At 41.5% G+C, this 15,060-nt stretch overlaps 1 protein-coding gene across 1 annotated transcript in view; it reads left to right on the top strand.

Annotated features, from left to right (window-relative positions):
- Window positions 1-15,060, top strand: part of LOC117306780 (ATP-binding cassette sub-family C member 8-like) — a 50,154-nt gene that overhangs the window by 23,919 nt on the left and 11,175 nt on the right. The window contains exons 14-22 of the mRNA XM_033791285.1: window positions 479-584; window positions 2,518-2,616; window positions 3,366-3,531; window positions 3,890-4,030; window positions 4,637-4,844; window positions 5,220-5,437; window positions 9,203-9,363; window positions 10,078-10,147; window positions 10,655-10,812. Of these exons, the coding sequence (XP_033647176.1) occupies window positions 479-584; window positions 2,518-2,616; window positions 3,366-3,531; window positions 3,890-4,030; window positions 4,637-4,844; window positions 5,220-5,437; window positions 9,203-9,363; window positions 10,078-10,147; window positions 10,655-10,812 (1,327 nt within the window). The remainder of the gene's footprint in view (window positions 1-478; window positions 585-2,517; window positions 2,617-3,365; window positions 3,532-3,889; window positions 4,031-4,636; window positions 4,845-5,219; window positions 5,438-9,202; window positions 9,364-10,077; window positions 10,148-10,654; window positions 10,813-15,060) is intronic.

The following is a 15,060-nucleotide window of genomic DNA, read 5'->3' as shown; positions in this document are numbered from 1 at the left end:
TTTCACAGGTTTGTTATTTTGTGCGTATGTTGAGATACACCAAGTGTGTAACCACTCTTTGACAATTCCTAATAGTGTCTAGTGCCTCTAAATCATTGCAATACCCGTTGTTAAAACATAGAATTTAAACTGCCTCTAGCTACCGGACAATCTCAGCGGTCTAGTTGGTTAAGACATCTGCTCAAGAATGGCAAAGGTCATGTGTTCGAACCCACTGCCTCTAGCTACCGGACAATCTCAGCGGTCTAGTTGGTTAAGACATCTGCTCAAGAATGGCAAAGGTCATGTGTTCGAACCCACTTGAGTGATATGCCTGTAAGTGTTTTCACCAAACTCTGGAAAGTATTGAGTAAACGGAACTGAATACACAGGCAGTGAAAATGGTTTTCAAATTATATATCGCAATGATGGAAAGTCTCAACGAGAGTAGGAGGGTTAATGTTGTAATTGCTAAAGGTGGATTTCTTTTATTACACAGGAAAGCTGACCATGGTCATTGGTCAGGTTGGGTCTGGAAAGTCATCTTTGCTGGCGGCCATTCTTGGTGAAATGACCACAGTGTCTGGTGGAGTACAATGGAATGAGTAAGTGTTTTGACTTTAAGTTGTATCCGGGCAATGACTAGACTGCATGCTTGTTGTAATGTGGATAAAATGTTTTGACAAGCTTAAAATTGGCAGTGGGTACCATGAATAAACACCACAAAGATATTCCTCATCCAAATAAAAAATTTAACATCTATGAAATCGTTGCAGTACCAGCTGCTTAAATTATAGGACTGGAACTGCTCTAGCTACTGGGTAAACTTGGTGGTCTAATGGTGTGATATATGCTTTAAAATCGCAAAGGTTGTGGGTTCCAATCCCACTGGAAGTAATATGCCTGAGAAAGGTTGTGGGTTCCAATCCCACTGGAAGTAATATGCCTGAGAAAGGTTGTGGGTTCCAATCCCACTGGAAGTAATATGCCTGTGAAAGGTTGTGGGTTCCAATCCCACTGGAAGTAATATGCCTGAGAAAGGTTGTGGGTTCCAATCCCACTGGAAGTAATATGCCTGTGGATTTTTTGTAGGTAGGACTGGGGGGGGGGGCGGGGTTTGGGTGGAGAGGAGCAATGTCTGTGTATGGTAAAACACAAATAACCTTCTTTATCCCCAATGAAACTCTAACATCTTTTTAAAAAGTAATTTGAGGTTCAACAAAGAAAAGTTTACTAGAGCAGGATTTGAACAAAAACTGACCTCCAGATTAAGTTATCCGGTGCTCTACCAACTGAGCTGTTCATATCCTTATGTTAGCGGGTTCCCTATTTTGTCAATATCTTTGTTTGGGGTGCCAGTCGGAAGTCATACAACCTGTGACTGCCTTCTAGCCAGGGATCATAACTTCAAGAACAAAGTAACACTTTATTAGATCAACCATGGTTAACCCTTTCAATACCATTGTCGAGTTTACTCGACCGCGCAGTGCAAGCGCTTCCTTACCATTGTCGAGAAAACTCGACGTGCGTTGTGTAGTCGCTCCGTACCAATGTCGAGAAAACTCGACAGAAAAAAGCCTTGCCTTTGAGAGATTGTATTTATTTTGTTTGGCGCCATCTGTTGTTAGGTTTTATATAGACGGGTTGCTTGTTTACCAAGCATTGCAATGGTATGTATTGTATAGGGGGTCGCCATTATGATTTTCCGAGAAAAGTACGTTTGAAATCACCATCATGTCTCCTCATTGCACGAAGGTTTTGGCTGATATGTTTGCCTATAGTGACTCTATAAAAAGACTTGGGAAGTTCTGAGAGAGAATCTAGTGAACATTTGGCAGCCAATCGTGGTATTTCGTCGCCAGACATGCAGTCAGATGATGACAAAACCGGATTATATAACAATGGTAGCTAACTGGACCGAGCACGTCACCCGTTCAACGCCGTGGGTTTGGGCGTGCATGGCGGGCGGGCCCCGACCGACTCGTGCTGGTCGAAGTGACCGTGGTGGCTGAACACTTTCAAAACAGATTTTTCAGCAAAATACGTTCCGATTTTGGTACAAATGGAAATAGAAGCTTATAATAAAAACGATTATATTTTCTGAGTAGTTTTTACAAACTTTTCTTGAGGAAAATTAGGTTGAAAATCTTGTCGTTTTTCTTGAGACAGAAATCCTGAATAAAAATAGAAGTAATTCGTTTTAGCCAGAAATCTTGCAAACAAAATTAAGATAATAAAATCCAAATTTGACATCTGGGAAAGGTTATTTCATATGCTACAAATTGCATGCACAAAGTTTTTCCAAAAAATAATGTCTTCCCACAGAAATTCAAGATTGAAAACAGTACACACTGCAAATTGCGTTATATATTTTTTAGTGTGAAAAAATACGGTACACAGCATTGTGACCTTTGTCAACAATGCGGTATCCGGTTCGGCGCTTGCAATAAACAATGTGGTATTGAAAGGGTTAAGTCTAGTCAACACAAGTCATCCACCTGAGCTTGCTCTGTGACAACAATTAATCTTTAACTTCAGGAAGTGCAGTACCATTGCATACGGAGCGCAGAAAGCTTGGCTTCTGAATACCTCACTTAAAGAGAATATACTCTTTGGAACAGAGTGTCAAGATAGCAGGTAAGTAAGTAAGGTAGGATGCTGATTTCCTAATATAATTTTGTTGTTGAGATGTTGACATCTTAAAAGCAAAGTGAACCTTTGGTTTTTGGAACTGTTCAGTTGTTTTAATCTTATATAACTGTAGATTTATACATGTACAATGAAATTAATATGTGGTCACGTTTTTGGGATATTGAAAATCCGGAGTGAATCCGCCTAAGCAGGAAGACTAATCCTTAATAGGAATACCCATTCTGAGAATTGTTACTGACAGTATTGATTCAAAATGTGCACAAAGGAATTCCCAAAAGGGCAGAAATGGTAGTCGTTCATTGTTCGGATTCGTTCTGCAAGGGGTCTATGTCATTCATATTAGCGTAAACAAACGGAACCTGAAATGGAAAATAGTCATGTCTCCTTTATGGCAACCAGTATGTTTAGGTACTTCACTACGAGTGTTGCTACTAGACCAACATTAGTGGTGGGCTCTAAATCCACCAAGGCAGGCGGTTCAACAAATTTATTCATGTTTAGATATGGGGCCATCATTGCTAAAGTGCAATCTGGCGGAAAGCTGTGCTTGGCAGCACAGTGAATTTTGCTTTAGAGTGCTAGGCAAAATTTGTTAGTTCTGGGCATGCCTGCCCAGCACTGCCCACCGAGGCGACAACACTGTTCACAACATGTGCATAGAGAACATAGCAAAGAAGATGCTGACACTTTGACAAGGTTCTAAAAGGTGAGTTCTTTCTGGCTCTTATAAACAGATACAAGAAAGTGATAGCTGCGTGCTCCCTGCAGCCAGACATCGACATCCTTCCAGGAGGTGACCAGACTGAGATTGGAGAGAAAGGAATCAACATGAGTGGTGGACAGAAACAACGAGTCAGCGTCGGTAGGGCCCTGTACAGCTACAATGATGTGGTCATCCTGGTAAGTTGGTACTATCTCTGGGTTCAGAAGACTTTTACAATTTTGTTTTCAAAGTTTAAAAGATATACAGAATTGCTAAGGATAAAAAACATGTTTATTCGGTTTGCGGTAACACCATGTCTATATCTACATGTGTACTTTATATATTTGGTTTGCAGTAACACCATGAGTGTATCTACTTGCCAGGTATAGTTTCTCTTTAGAGAACTGTCTTGCTTTATATTCTACAACCACAGAGTAGATTTATGACTAGAGCAAGCTAGTCGAAACGTTGAGACCAATTTTAAGAACTCACCATTACTCTTTACTTCCTAGCTTGGATTATGACTAAATTCTCCTTACCTCCATTCCTCCTCAGGATGATCCCCTCTCAGCCCTTGACATGCACGTTGGCGCTCACCTCTTCAAGGAAGGCATCGAGGGATTCTTGATGAGAAAAAGCAAACGTACCGTCATCCTGGTCACTCATCAGACGCAGTACGCAGAGAAAGCAGACAAGGTAATGTTTATTTTGATTGAGAATGTCAATGGGAGACTTTCAGGATGCTTGGTGGCGCAGACTTACCGGGTAAAATCCATTGTTCTCGGTAATGTGCACATGCTCAGAACTACGTAAACCATGGAAATTTACCAGGTAAGTCTGCTGCCACCTACTGCCTCAAAGTCTCCCATTGTGCCCTGTTATGTTTGGTTTAGTTGTCAGCCCGTGGGCAGAAAGCAATTTACAGTGAAGTTGCTTATGGGTTAGATCTGCTATTGGGCAAGTAACATTGCTGTAATCTTGAGAGTAAACAGCCATGGGCTGCCGTGCCCTCTCGAAAGGCTTTTTCAAGCATACACTGTATATCCTTCAATCTATACTGTTTTTAAGAGGAATATCAATTCCGACCTGCTGCTCCCCTGAGTAATTTTCATCTTTAATATTTTTCTTCTTGTAGCCCCTTATTACCAAGGGTGGCTTTTTAGCCTTGTTTGGGGCAAACTTGCATAAACAAAATTAAAAAAAAACCATAGAAACCAATCCCGTTGAAGGAATTTTACATTCATAAAATCTCATCCCTGACGTGAATTCTAACAGAGATTTATTGACGTTATTTTCCCTCAGATTATTTACATGAAAGACGGTCGCATCGAGAACCAGGGCAACCTGGAGGAGATCCGAGAAGCCAACCCGGAACTCGCTGCCTCCTGGATCTCGGCTGTCTCTACCTCTCGCCCCGATTCTGATTCTGAAATGTCAGCTACAGAGGAAAGGGCGGAGCTTCTTCGACAGATATCAGTCCATGAGAAAGAGGAGATGATGACAACCGACAGTGAGCTGGATTATTATTTTTCATTTAGTATTATTTTGGTTTTTATTCATTTGCGTACTCTTTGTAGGACACAAAACACAATGTCCACAGATTTACATTAAGCTTAAACTGTTTGAAGATAATGATAGTAGAAAGCTTCCCTTAAAATATTACTTTCTGAGGTGCTGTAGTTGCTGTAGTTTTGAGAAATTAGTAAAACAAGTCATGAAAACAATTTTTGTCTGAGTGAGACGCAAATTGTTTGAGCAATGTAAAACCAGTTATCTTAATTATACCATTACTTGTAACAATACGTTTTACATGCAAGAACTAAGACGACAATTATTTTGTGACATTGTTTTACTAATTTTTATTTTTATTTTGTTTGACTTGAAGATAAAACAGAAGAGGGTCGTCTGGTTCAGGATGAGGAGAGGGAGAAGGGGTCAGTGTCCTGGAGGGTCTACCTCTCCTACATCAGTGCCATCGGTTACTTTGCCTTCCTCTTACTCTGCCTGTTTGCCGTGATACAGAACGGCCTGCAGATCTGGACAAACCTCTGGCTCTCCCAGTGGTCACAGGCCGGAGAAGATTCTGCTAATAATAATACAGAGGTTGGTTGTAGATGCTTCTGATTGAGAGTAACTATAAATATAAATAGTATACTTAATAATAATAATAATAATAATAAGACTTGTAATGCGCACGTATCCACCCTGCTGGGTGTTCAAGGCGCAGTAAAAAAAAAAACAACAAACAAAACAAAACAAAGAAAAACAGACACACGAAATTAGTCCTTGTGGGTACAACCATGTGTAAAATCTCTTTTGAAGAAGTGTTGGCTCTGAAGTGTTGGCTCTGAAAAGAGCCGGTTTGGTCCCGACGTTTGGAACAGTATACTCTGCTCGTCTGAACGAGTTGGTTAAACCTAATCTAATACCTACTAGTCCCAAAACCTTCTCTACCCTACCTTAGTGATGGATTCAGAAGGACTGGGCACAGTGGGCCCAAACAACAAGTGCTCCATTTCATTTTCATTTCATTTTCATTTCATTTTTATGTCATTTTATATTAGGGTCACATTTCGTGGCCACAGGCCAAATTGGGTTGTTTTACAATAATTAAAGACATTAGACTCTATTTGTAACTGCCAAAGACCAGTCTTCTCTATCTGATCTCAAAATATGCATAAAATAACAAACCTAAATTTGAGCTATATCGGTCGTTGAAGTTGCGATATAATAATGAAAGAAAAAACTCCCTTGTCACACGAAGTTGTGTGCCTTCAGATGCTTGATTTTGAGACCTCAAATTCTAAATCTGAGATCTCAAAATCAAATTCGTAGAAAAAAAATTCTTTCTCGAAAACTATTTCACTTCAGAGGGAGCCGCTTCTCACAATATTTTGTACTATCAACCTCTCCCCATTACTCGTTACAAATAAATGTTTTATGCTAATAATTATTTTAAGTTATTACCAATAGTGTCCACTGCCTTTAAATACCAATAAATAGTAAAAACATTAAGAAAATTAATGTTTTATCCCACTGCTATGCGCTGAATACGCACACACTTATATCACCAATGGAGGGCGTGCATTGTTAACGTTCTCGTTTTGGTTCATTTTATCGAGGCCAGTATGACCGGGCCTTAAGTCTGTTTTGTTTTTGATTACTAGAAACCTCCTTTACAGTACTATCTGATTGGATACGCCGGCCTCTCTGTCAGCAGCATTGTGACCGGGCCTTAAGTCTGTTTTGTTTTTGATTACTAGAAACCTCCTTTACAGTACTATCTGATTGGATACGCTGGCCTCTCTGTCAGCAGCATTGTGACCGGGCCTTAAGTCTGTTTTGTTTTTGATTACTAGAAACCTCCTTTACAGTACTATCTGATTGGATACGCTGGCCTCTCTGTCAGCAGCATTGTGACCGGGCCTTAAGTCTGTTTTGTTTTTGATTACTAGAAACCTCCTTTACAGTACTATCTGATTGGATACGCCGGCCTCTCTGTCAGCAGCATTGTGACTGGGACTATAAGTCTGTTTTGTTTTTGATTACTAGAAACCTCCTTTACAGTACTATCTGATTGGATACGCTGGCCTCTCTGTCAGCAGCATTGTGACTGGGCCTTAAGTCTGTTTTGTTTTTGATTACTAGAAACCTCCTTTACAGTACTATCTGATTGGATACGCTGGCCTCTCTGTCAGCAGCATTGTGACTGGGACTATAAGTCTGTTTTGTTTTTGATTACTAGAAACCTCCTTTACAGTACTATCTGATTGGATACGCTGGCCTCTCTGTCAGCAGCATTGTGACTGGGCCTTAAGTCTGTTTTGTTTTTGATTACTAGAAACCTCCTTTACAGTACTATCTGATTGGATACGCTGGCCTCTCTGTCAGCAGCATTGTGACTGGGCCTTAAGTCTGTTTTGTTTTTGATTACTAGAAACCTCCTTTACAGTACTATCTGATTGGATACGCTGGCCTCTCTGTCAGCAGCATTGTGACTGGGACTATAAGTCTGTTTTGTTTTTGATTACTAGAAACCTCCTTTACAGTACTATCTGATTGGATACGCTGGCCTCTCTGTCAGCAGCATTGTGACTGGGCCTTAAGTCTGTTTTGTTTTTGATTACTAGAAACCTCCTTTACAGTACTATCTGATTGGATACGCTGGCCTCTCTGTCAGCAGCATTGTGACTGGGCCTTAAGTCTGTTTTGTTTTTGATTACTAGAAACCTCCTTTACAGTACTATCTGATTGGATACGCTGGCCTCTCTGTCAGCAGCATTGTGACCGGGCCTTAAGTCTGTTTTGTTTTTGATTACTAGAAACCTCCTTTACAGTACTATCTGATTGGATACGCTGGCCTCTCTGTCAGCAGCATTGTGACCGGGACTATAAGTCTGTTTTGTTTTTGATTTCTAGAAACCTCCTTTACAGTACTATCTGATTGGATACGCTGGCCTCTCTGTCAGCAGCATTGTGACTGGGCCTTAAGTCTGTTTTGTTTTTGATTACTAGAAACCTCCTTTACAGTACTATCTGATTGGATACGCTGGCCTCTCTGTCAGCAGCATTGTGACTGGGACTATAAGTCTGTTTTGTTTTTGATTACTAGAAACCTCCTTTACAGTACTATCTGATTGGATACACCGGCCTCTCTGTCAGCAGCATTGTGACCGGGCCTTAAGTCTGTTTTGTTTTTGATTACTAGAAACCTCCTTTACAGTACTATCTGATTGGATACACCGCCTCTCTGTCAGCAGCATTGTGACCGGGCCTTAAGTCTGTTTTGTTTTTGATTACTAGAAACCTCCTTTACAGTACTATCTGATTGGATACGCTGGCCTCTCTGTCAGCAGCATTGTGACCGGGACTATAAGTCTGTTTTGTTTTTGATTACTAGAAACCTCCTTTACAGTACTATCTGATTGGATACGCTGGCCTCTCTGTCAGCAGCATTGTGACTTGGACTATAAGTCTGTTTTGTTTTTGATTACTAGAAACCTCCTTTACAGTACTATCTGATTGGATACGCTGGCCTCTCTGTCAGCAGCATTGTGACCGGGACTATAAGTCTGTTTTGTTTTTGATTACTAGAAACCTCCTTTACAGTACTATCTGATTGGATACGCTGGCCTCTCTGTCAGCAGCATTGTGACTGGGCCTTAAGTCTGTTTTGTTTTTGATTACTAGAAACCTCCTTTACAGTACTATCTGATTGGATACGCTGGCCTCTCTGTCAGCAGCATTGTGACCGGGACTATAAGTCTGTTTTGTTTTTGATTACTAGAAACCTCCTTTACAGTACTATCTGATTGGATACGCTGGCCTCTCTGTCAGCAGCATTGTGACTGGGACTATAAGTCTGTTTTGTTTTTGATTACTAGAAACCTCCTTTACAGTACTATCTGATTGGATACGCCGGCCTCTCTGTCAGCAGCATTGTGACCGGGACTATAAGTCTGTTTTGTTTTTGATTACTAGAAACCTCCTTTACAGTACTATCTGATTGGATACGCTGGCCTCTCTGTCAGCAGCATTGTGACTGGGACTATAAGTCTGTTTTGTTTTTGATTACTAGAAACCTCCTTTACAGTACTATCTGATTGGATACGCTGGCCTCTCTGTCAGCAGCATTGTGACTGGGACTATAAGTCTGTTTTGTTTTTGATTACTAGAAACCTCCTTTACAGTACTATCTGATTGGATACGCTGGCCTCTCTGTCAGCAGCATTGTGACCGGGCCTTAAGTCTGTTTTGTTTTTGATTACTAGAAACCTCCTTTACAGTACTATCTGATTGGATACGCTGGCCTCTCTGTCAGCAGCATTGTGACTGGGACTATAAGTCTGTTTTGTTTTTGATTACTAGAAACCTCCTTTACAGTACTATCTGATTGGATACGCCGGCCTCTCTGTCAGCAGCATTGTGACTGGGACTATAAGTACTGGTATCATCTTCATGTTCTCTCTGCTGGCCGGCAGGAGGCTTCATAACTCCATGCTGAAAACTATCATGCATGCACCAATGAGGTGAGTCTGAAGTGGCGTGGCTGGGTGTGGCTAGGCGTGGCTAGGTGTGGCGTGGCTGAGCAGATAAGAACACAACAGGGTTGAGAAATGTCAGACTTTTATCTGACTATTTTGTTTCTGCCTGATGAGCAACAGCTGTTATTTTTCTTCAGACATTAAGAAATCCTGCTCTTAGATCTGCTTTTTTTAGTGCTGAGGATCAGTGTTTTACCCACGATGGGAGGTGCCGGGCGGGCCTGCTCGGCACTACCAAGTTTCAACCAGCACTCTGAGCAAAATACACTGTGCTACCCAGCACAGAATTCCCCCAGATTGCAAAAATTAATCATTTTGTTGAACCGCTCACCCTTTGTGAACTAAATTGGAGCCTACCAATAAATAAATTGTATTAAACTCTTGTAGCTACAACAAATACTATTCCAAGAAGCTTCTTGAAATCTGTAACTCCAGGGGTCACCAAAAGGGTGAAATCTTTAATTTTGATCCTATTTTCAGACCCTTTTGTTATTAATGACTTTAACCCCTGACTCAAACTCTGGTGTTACTGATCATCAGCAGAGAGGGGGTTCCAGTCCTGGTCGTTACACTTGTATCATTATGCTTGACACTTAACTAGTTAGAAATGTTAGCATTGGCCCTATCACCATAAGTGGCATGGTGAGTCTGGGAACAGCTGTTATCTAGTGACTGATCGTGATCTAATTCTCCCACCAGGTTTTTTGACACCACACCCATTGGACGCATCCTGAATCGCTTCTCGTCTGACACTAAAGTTATTGACCAGGTTTGAAAAATAAAAAATGTTTTCAATCGCTTAAGTTTACTGGGTTTATTATCATTAGTCCATCTTTGGTTTGGTGAAGAGTAAATTCATTTTTGGTTGAACAAAGACAAATTTACTTTAACCTGGGGCCTCCAGATGAATGTGAGGGCACTCTACCAGCTAAGCCATCTATTCACCGTATCGAACACCCTACAACATGGTGTCTGTAAGCGTGTGCCCTCGAAATCAAACCGGGAAGGATGCGAGTTGCAGGCTTCATTGAACAAAGAATTTTTTTGACAAACTAGGGAGACCGCAGTTATCAGGGCTGGGTTGTCATCAGTATTGCTTTGTTCATCCCCAAATTAATTAAATTTAGTCCAGTCAGTTTCCTTTCAAAAATAAATATTTTTATTCTAGTTTCCTATAAATAAGAACATACAATTAGCTGTCATGCTCCTCAATGAACTTTTGAAATAAATTGAGATAAATGTTTTTCCCTTTTTCCCACGTCCTTGCAAAAAACAGCTTCTTGGAAACACCCTCAAAGGTTTCGTGAATTATTGGCTTGCCTGCATCGGTGCGATCGTTGTCAACGCTGTCGTCACCTGGTACTTTGCCGTGACTCTCATCCCATTCATTTTCATCTACTTCCTCATCATGCATTACTTCCTGAGGACATCAAGGTGAGTGACATCACTGCCCAACTTCATAGAGCTGCTTAGCGGCAGATTTTGTGTTTATTGTGCTAATCTTCTTGCTAACCTGTGAAATATGCTCACACCTTAAAAATTTTCTGTTACAGTAAGTACGAAAAGTTGCTTACCATTGAAAAAACTTTCCTGTGAAATGTTCTTGTTGTGACCGAGCGGTTCAGAGCACTGAATTCAAACTCTGGTGTTTCTGTTAATTGGAGTGTGGGTTAGACACTTTAACCATTGCTTCGTGACCGAGCGGTTCAGAGTACTGAATTCAAACTCTGGTGTTTCTGTTAATTGGAGTGTGGGTTAGACACTTTCACCATTGCTTCGTGACCGAGCGGTTCAGAGCACTGAATTCAAACTCTGGTGTTTCTGTTAATTGGAGTGTGGGTTAGACACTTTAACCATTGCTTCGTGACCGAGCGGTTCAGAGCACTGAATTCAAACTCTGGTGTTTCTGTTAATTGGAGTGTGGGTTAGACACTTTAACCATTGCTTCGTGACTGAGCGGTTCAGAGCACTGAATTCAAACTCTGGTGTTTCTGTTAATTGGAGTGTGGGTTAGACACTTTAACCATTGCTTCGTGACCGAGCGGTTCAGAGCACTGAATTCAAACTCTGGTGTTTCTGTTAATTGGAGTGTGGGTTAGACACTTTAACCATTGCTTCGTGACCGAGCGGTTCAGAGCACTGAATTCAAACTCTGGTGTTTCTGTTAATTGGAGTGTGGGTTAGACACTTTAACCATTGCTTCGTGACTGAGCGGTTCAGAGCACTGAATTCAAACTCTGGTGTTTCTGTTAATTGGAGTGTGGGTTAGACACTTTAACCATTGCTTCGTGACCGAGCGGTTCAGAGCACTGAATTCAAACTCTGGTGTTTCTGTTAATTGGAGTGTGGGTTAGACACTTTAACCATTGCTTCGTGACCGAGCGGTTCAGAGCACTGAATTCAAACTCTGGTGTTTCTGTTAATTGGAGTGTGGGTTAGACACTTTAACCATTGCTTCGTGACCGAGCGGTTCAGAGCACTGAATTCAAACTCTGGTGTTTCTGTTAATTGGAGTGTGGGTTAGACACTTTAACCATTGCTTCGTGACCGAGCGGTTCAGAGCACTGAATTCAAACTCTGGTGTTTCTGTTAATTGGAGTGTGGGTTAGACACTTTAACCATTGCTTCGTGACCGAGCGGTTCAGAGCACTGAATTCAAACTCTGGTGTTTCTGTTAATTGGAGTGTGGGTTAGACACTTTAACCATTGCTTCGTGACCGAGCGGTTCAGAGCACTGAATTCAAACTCTGGTGTTTCTGTTAATTGGAGTGTGGGTTAGACACTTTAACCATTGCTTCGTGACCGAGCGGTTCAGAGCACTGAATTCAAACTCTGGTGTTTCTGTTAATTGGAGTGTGGGTTAGACACTTTAACCATTGCTTCGTGACCGAGCGGTTCAGAGCACTGAATTCAAACTCTGGTGTTTCTGTTAATTGGAGTGTGGGTTAGACACTTTAACCATTGCTTCGTGACCGAGCGGTTCAGAGCACTGAATTCAAACTCTGGTGTTTCTGTTAATTGGAGTGTGGGTTAGACACTTTAACCATTGCTTCGTGACCGAGCGGTTCAGAGCACTGAATTCAAACTCTGGTGTTTCTGTTAATTGGAGTGTGGGTTAGACACTTTAACCATTGCTTCGTGACCGAGCGGTTCAGAGCACTGAATTCAAACTCTGGTGTTTCTGTTAATTGGAGTGTGGGTTAGACACTTTAACCATTGCTTCGTGACCGAGCGGTTCAGAGCACTGAATTCAAACTCTGGTGTTTCTGTTAATTGGAGTGTGGGTTAGACACTTTAACCATTGCTTCGTGACCGAGCGGTTCAGAGCACTGAATTCAAACTCTGGTGTTTCTGTTAATTGGAGTGTGGGTTAGACACTTTAACCATTGCTTCGTGACCGAGCGGTTCAGAGCACTGAATTCAAACTCTGGTGTTTCTGTTAATTGGAGTGTGGGTTAGACACTTTAACCATTGCTTCGTGACCGAGCGGTTCAGAGTACTGAATTCAAACTCTGGTGTTTCTGTTAATTGGAGTGTGGGTTAGACACTTTAACCATTGCTTCGTGACCGAGCGGTTCAGAGTACTGAATTCAAACTCTGGTGTTTCTGTTAATTGGAGTGTGGGTTAGACACTTTAACCATTGCTTCGTGACCGAGCGGTTCAGAGTACTGAATTCAAACTCTGGTGTTTCTGTTAATTGGAGTGTGGGTTAGACACTTTAACCATTGCTTCGTGACCGAGCGGTTCAGAGCACTGAATTCAAACTCTGGTGTTTCTGTTAATTGGAGTGTGGGTTAGACACTTTAACCATTGCTTCGTGACCGAGCGGTTCAGAGCACTGAATTCAAACTCTGGTGTTTCTGTTAATTGGAGTGTGGGTTAGACACTTTAACCATTGCTTCGTGACCGAGCGGTTCAGAGCACTGAATTCAAACTCTGGTGTTTCTGTTAATTGGAGTGTGGGTTAGACACTTTAACCATTGCTTCGTGACCGAGCGGTTCAGAGTACTGAATTCAAACTCTGGTGTTTCTGTTAATTGGAGTGTGGGTTAGACACTTTAACCATTGCTTCGTGACCGAGCGGTTCAGAGCACTGAATTCAAACTCTGGTGTTTCTGTTAATTGGAGTGTGGGTTAGACACTTTAACCATTGCTTCGTGACCGAGCGGTTCAGAGCACTGAATTCAAACTCTGGTGTTTCTGTTAATTGGAGTGTGGGTTAGACACTTTAACCATTGCTTCGTGACCGAGCGGTTCAGAGCACTGAATTCAAACTCTGGTGTTTCTGTTAATTGGAGTGTGGGTTTGACACTTTAACCATTGCTTCGTGACCGAGCGGTTCAGAGCACTGAATTCAAACTCTGGTGTTTCTGTTAATTGGAGTGTGGGTTTGACACTTTAACCATTGCTTCGTGACCGAGCGGTTCAGAGCACTGAATTCAAACTCTGGTGTTTCTGTTAATTGGAGTGTGGGTTAGACACTTTAACCATTGCTTCGTGACCGAGCGGTTCAGAGCACTGAATTCAAACTCTGGTGTTTCTGTTAATTGGAGTGTGGGTTTGACACTTTAACCATTGCTTCGTGACCGAGCGGTTCAGAGCACTGAATTCAAACTCTGGTGTTTCTGTTAATTGGAGTGTGGGTTTGACACTTTAACCATTGCTTCGTGACCGAGCGGTTCAGAGTACTGAATTCAAACTCTGGTGTTTCTGTTAATTGGAGTGTGGGTTTGACACTTTAACCATTGCTTCGTGACCGAGCGGTTCAGAGTACTGAATTCAAACTCTGGTGTTTCTGTTAATTGGAGTGTGGGTTAGACACTTTAACCATTGCTTCGTGACCGAGCGGTTCAGAGTACTGAATTCAAACTCTGGTGTTTCTGTTAATTGGAGTGTGGGTTAGACACTTTAACCATTGCTTCGTGACCGAGCGGTTCAGAGTACTGAATTCAAACTCTGGTGTTTCTGTTAATTGGAGTGTGGGTTTGAGCCCCAGTGGTGACACTTGTGTTATAGGTGTGACACTTTAAAGCCATTATACACTTCCGGTACAGAAAAGAAGAAAAAAAGTTCACAGATTTACAAATAACCTACAGGGTTTACAGAAGGTAATGGTGAAAGACTTCTCTTGAAATATTATTCCGTGTAATGCTTTACTTTTTGAGAAAACATTAAAACAATATCAATTCTCGATAGCGAGAATTATGGATTTTTTAAACACATGTCATGACACGGCAAAACGTGCGGAAACAAGAGTGGGTTTTCCCGTTATTTTCTCCCGACTCCGATGACCGATTGAGCCTAAATTTTCACAGGTTTGGTATTTTATATATAAGTTGTGATACACAACTGTGGGACTTGGACAATACTGTTTACCGAAAGTGTATAATGGCTTTAACCATTGCTTTGTCCTTCGTATGGGACGTTAAGCCGTTGGTCCTGTGTGAAATGCATGTAAAAGAACCCAGTTCACCCCGGTGTTCCTGATTGTGGCTGCTGAATGAGCCGTAGCATCTTGTAAACCCTTCTAAGGTGCTACATAATTGGGTCTCAGAATTCATCTCTTCAATAACCTATCTTTCTGTAAAAAATTAAATACTAAGGGCCTTGAAGTACCTTGTTTGCTAAATATGTGCGCTATATAAGACTTTGATACTATTTTTTATTTTTTTATTATTATT

This window comes from Asterias rubens, chromosome 2 (assembly GCF_902459465.1).
Source record: "Asterias rubens chromosome 2, eAstRub1.3, whole genome shotgun sequence".
NCBI classification, from domain to species: domain Eukaryota; kingdom Metazoa; phylum Echinodermata; class Asteroidea; order Forcipulatida; family Asteriidae; genus Asterias; species Asterias rubens.
This window is presented reverse-complemented; position numbering and strand designations above follow the sequence as displayed.